This window comes from Scylla paramamosain, chromosome 34 (assembly GCF_035594125.1).
Source record: "Scylla paramamosain isolate STU-SP2022 chromosome 34, ASM3559412v1, whole genome shotgun sequence".
NCBI classification, from domain to species: domain Eukaryota; kingdom Metazoa; phylum Arthropoda; class Malacostraca; order Decapoda; family Portunidae; genus Scylla; species Scylla paramamosain.
Genome location: NC_087184.1, coordinates 605,001 through 610,000, shown reverse-complemented (window position 1 = coordinate 610,000; position 5,000 = coordinate 605,001). Strand labels below are relative to the sequence as shown.

At 51.7% G+C, this 5,000-nt stretch overlaps 1 protein-coding gene across 9 annotated transcripts in view; it reads right to left on the bottom strand.

The window, feature by feature from the left end:
* The window catches only part of LOC135089997 (uncharacterized), a 40,238-nt gene that overhangs the window by 24,216 nt on the left and 11,022 nt on the right, over positions 1-5,000 (bottom strand). For 6 of the 9 annotated variants that reach the window (XR_010261717.1, XR_010261719.1, XR_010261720.1 and 3 more), the window contains exons 4-6: positions 4,986-5,000; positions 4,708-4,765; positions 3,518-3,681 (exon numbers count right to left, since the gene is read on the bottom strand). The exon at positions 4,986-5,000 is cut by the window's right edge and continues 187 nt beyond it. Coding sequence is in view for 1 of the 9 variants with exons in the window: in XM_063986191.1 (XP_063842261.1) it covers positions 4,708-4,765; positions 4,986-5,000 (73 nt within the window). In the remaining 8 variants the exon portion in view is untranslated. The remainder of the gene's footprint in view (positions 1-3,517; positions 3,682-4,707; positions 4,766-4,985) is intronic. The other 3 variants (XR_010261716.1, XM_063986191.1, XR_010261722.1) reach the window with 2 other exon arrangements.

Genomic DNA, 5,000 nt, shown 5'->3' with positions numbered 1-5,000 from the left:
AAAGCCGTCGCAAGAAGAGTGGGTCTATGGCAGAACAACCAACTGGATGAGCTCCTGGAGGAAGCCCGAGCCATCCAGAAGAGGCTGCCAAGACCATCAGGAAACCAACAAGGGCAGGAAGACAAAGCCCGTAATTTCGCTGGCAATATGCGGCAAGGACAGGTGTCCAGGGCTCTGCGGGCACTTAATGAACAGCAGTCAGGTGGAGTGTTGCTCCTCACCAGGGAAACCATCCACCTGCTGAAGGAAAAACATCCTCCCCCCAGTGACGAGGAGGGCCTCAGGATGCAGGGGCCTTTCCGCAAGCCCAATGATGTCATCTACGAGGTGATAACTGGAGAGATGATCTGGAAGAAGTCTCTCCAGACACACGGCAGTGCTGGTCCCTCAGGACTAGACGCTAGAGGGTGGCGTCGCCTGTTGAGCGGCGCACTCTGTGGCAGCGCCGCTAACGACCTATGCGGCGCCCTGGCAGCACTGGCGAGGAAGCTTGCCACCACAAATTGTCACCACGTCCAGGCTCTCACAGCATGCCGATTAATTCCGCTGGACAAAAAGCCGGGATGCAGACCAATTGGCATCGGCGAGGTGATAAGACGCATCGTGGGTAAATGCGTCATGACGGTGGTCAAGGACGACGTAAGGAGGGCAGCAGGGAACCTGCAAGTATGTGCAGGACAGCAGGCAGGAGGGGAAGCCGCCATCCACGCTATGAGGGAAATGTTCAGTGAAGACAATTGTGAAGCGGTGTTATTAGTGGACGCCAAAAACGCTTTCAACACTATTAACAGAAAAACAATGCTTCACAACATTCGAGTAAAATGTCCCTCTCTGGCACAATATGTAGAAAACACATATAGTGACCCCTCGGATTTGTACATATGTAGTAATAGTGGTAATAGTGTTAAGGTGTTAAAGTCCATGGAAGGGACAACACAAGGTGACCCAGTGGCCATGGCGATGTACGCCCTCGGACTTTCAGTGCTGCAACAAGTTATCTCATATGAGAAAACGAGTGTGAAGCAAGTGGCGTACGCGGATGACCTGTCAGGGGCCGGCAAAATACCAGACTTGAAAAAATGGTGGGGCTTAGTGAACGACAATGGTCCCATCATAGGGTACACACCCAATGCCGCTAAGTCCGTCCTTATTGTAAAGCTTGAACACTATGACAGTGCAGTGGATAGCTTCAGTGGCAGTGGAGTTATAATAACAAAGGATGGACAACGGCATCTGGGTGCTGTCATCGGAACAGAGGAGTTCAAGAAGGAGTACATAGGAGAAAAGGTGAAGGAGTGGATACATGAGGTGGAAGTCCTGTCTGACATAGCCAGGACTGAGCCTCATGCAGCCTACTCTGCCTACACCCACGGCTTGCAGCATCGATGGAGATTCGCCATGCGCACCATCCCAGGCATCAGCCCTCTCCTTGCACCACTGGAGGTCTCGATAAGGAACACCTTCCTCCCAGCGTTACTGAGATACCACACCATCGGAGATGGGGAAAGGGCGCTGCTCGAACTTCCACCAAGACTGGGCGGGATGGGAATCACCTCCCCTGAGAAGTTGGCGACTGTGGAGAATCTCAACTCCCTCAAGCTCACCAGGTCCCTCACAGAGAAGATCATTGCTCAGGACGCACATGGTGAAATAGCCCAAAGTGCAGTCATTGAGCAAGGACGAATTATATCTAGAGATAGGCAACAACATCAACGAAACTGTCTCGAAGACCTGATAAACATCCTGCCTGCAACCACAGTGAGAAAAATCCTCACTGCACAGGAAACGGGAGCCTCTAACTGGCTAACGTCACTGCCCATCAGAGCGAAGGGCTTCAGCCTCAACAAACAAGAATTTGTCGACGCCATTGCTCTGAGGTACGGCTGGCCGATGGAAGGACTCCCCAGTACTTGTGTGTGTGGCTCCCCCAATGACGTCAACCACACCATGACGTGCAAAAAGGGGGGATTCGTATGTATCAGGCACGATGAGGTGAGAGATCTGACCGCCAGCATGCTCAGGGAGGTGTGCCACGATGTCTCCACTGAACCGACCCTCCTGCTGCTAGACGGCGAGCACCTGCGCTACAGAACAGCCAACACCACCAACGAGGCTCGAGTCGACGTCAGTGCACGAGGGTTCTGGACAAGGGGACAGAAAGCATTCATGGACATACGGATCTTTGACCCGATGGCCGCCTGTCACCACGAACTCTCCCTGGAGGCCGCCCATCGCAAGAATGAGCAGGAGAAGATCCGAGCGTATGGGGAGAGAATCCAACACGTTGACCAGGGCAGCTTCACACCTCTGGTCTTCACCACATCTGGCGGGATGGGCTCCAAGGCTCAGTGCTTCTACTCAAGACTAGCCGACCTAATGGCAGAAAAGAAGCACCAGCCAAGGAGCCATGTCGTCGCATGGATGAGGTGCCGTCTCTCATTCTCCCTCCTCAGATCTGCCCTCCTGTGTCTCAGGGGGACAAGGCATTCCACTCCCATACCTGCAGACTTAGGAGGCCTCGACTGCGAGGCTACAGTGGTGGAGAGTGGCATAAGAGTAGATAGAGTAGAGGTAGAATGAATTTATAGTTAACAACTAATGTTTATATCATAGAGTATTAGATATGGTTGGATGCCACAGTCATTAGCGGGAGCTGGGGCTAATGACCTCCAAGTAATGGAGCCCCTAATTGACACATCAATAAACATGGGGTGGAGGTATTAATTAAAAAGTAGTAGTAGTAGTAGTAGTAGTAGTAGTAGTAGTAGTAGTAGTAGTAGTAGTAGTTCAATAAAATAAAGCTGAATAAACAAACAAACACACACACACACACACACACACACACACACACACACACACACACACACACACACACACACACACACTAAAATAACAGAATATCAAGGAGAAAAAGTTGTATTTGGCAGTGGTCAGAGGTGAGGTCAGCCAGGAAGGTGAGAGGTCAGTGGGGAGGGCTGCAGCCTGGGGTGGTGCGGCCAGCACAGGGAGAGTGACCACAAGGATGAAGGGATGAGTGCTGCTGCTGCTGCTGCCCACCACAACACACTGAGGCTGCCCTGCTGACACTCCGGGGGGGAGGGGTTGGAGGTGAAGAGGGCCCTGACACAAGTCATCCAGTGGCACAGGGGTCACGGCGAGGGGGACACAGCCAGTGCACTGGGGACTGGTGGGCAGAACGACAGGTGGCAGACTGGGGCTTCAAAAATTGAGGCTGAGGAAAGAGACAGGAAGGAAGTGTGTGTGTGTGGAAGAGAGTGGTGGGTGAATGGAGCAGCGTCAGCAAGAAGGCTGTCAGTGGTGGTGAGTGGGGAGTCATCAGGGAGCTGTGGAGGAAGGCTGCCAGGTGCACAGACGGGGCCGGCAGGCAGAGACAGGCAGGTGTGTCTTGTGCAGGGCCTGCCACATGTAGGCCTGCTGGCTTGCTGCACCTACCTGCCTCGCCACTGCAAGAGTCAGCCACCATTCTCAACCCTTCACCGCCACCACCACCACCTACCCTGAGGTCGCCGTCCCTGCCAGACTGCACAGAGGGGGTTGGGGGGCTGCTCCCTCAATGGCCACCTTGGAGAACAGAAAGATGGAGGACATGTCTGTGCCGGCCGAGTAATGACACACCCGCTTGCAGGAGTCCAGTGTTTCACCCCCAGAGGCCAGCAGCACCTGTTGACAGTAGTAGTAGTAGTAGTAGTAGTAACACACACACACACACACACACACACACACACACACACACACACACACACACACACTAACCACTGTCACCTCGCAAACAAGCAATAGGCACACAGCAACACTACAAATACAACAAACAACATCAAACACTAACACAACTCACAAAACATTAACAATAAACAACAAAAATAAAACAAAAATCAATACAAAAACACAAACAAGCAAATATCAAGCATGACAAGTACAACAAGACTGCCAGAGTGACTCACGTGTGACAATGAGCCAGGCAGAGCTGACAAGCTGAAGAGGTGAGACATCCCAGACACTGCCACACACACACACACACACACACACACACACACACACACACACACTGCGCAGCCTGAATTGCCCCACACAGGCACACACAGTGTCAGTCAGTCAGTCAGTCAGTCCATCAATCAGTCAGTCAGTCCATCAATCAGTCAGTCAGTCAGTCAGTCCATCAGTCAGTCAGTCAGTCAGTCAGTCAGTCCATCAATCAGTCAGTCAGTCAGTCAGTCCATCAATCAGTCAGTCAGTCAGTCAGTCCATCAATCAGTCAGTCAGTCAGTCTCCTGGTGCAGGCTGCCTCTCCCTCGCCAGCGTGCCTTGCCTCACCAGCCAAGGGACACACAGCCTTGTCACTGGTGAGTTTGTTGTGCACCACAGTCAGGCAGGGTGTGTCTACTGGTGCAGCCTCACTCTGCCAGCCCTTCTGCCATCCCTCTCACTGCCCAGGAGTCTCTCCCGCACCAAGCCACGTGACGGCCGCCACCCAGTGCTGCCCGTGCCAGGACCCACAGGACCGTCACTCATGCCCCTCCTGTCCGTTCACACCTCACAGAAAAGCTTGTCTTGTTTGGCCTCAGCAAGGCACACACACACACACACACACACACACACACACACAACAGAATATACACACCAGTTTGGAAGAACCTTAAGCTAACCAAACTTAACCTAAGCTAAGGTAAGCTATCTGGCAATACTGACCTGCTTGTCTGGGGGCACCTTGACAACATTGTGTATTGCACCCTTCACCACCTCAACACTGCACAAAATGAATAAACCAAATATTATTATTATTATTATTATTATTATTATTATTATTATTATTATTATTATTACTACTACTACTACTGCTACTACTACCACAGATATAATGGCACTTGTGTGTGCTTTGATGTGTTTTATATTGCACTTTTATCAACAGTAAACAAACTCTCTCTCTCTCTCTCTCTCTCTCTCTCTCTCTCTCTCTCTCTGCCTACCTCTCTAGTGCCAGG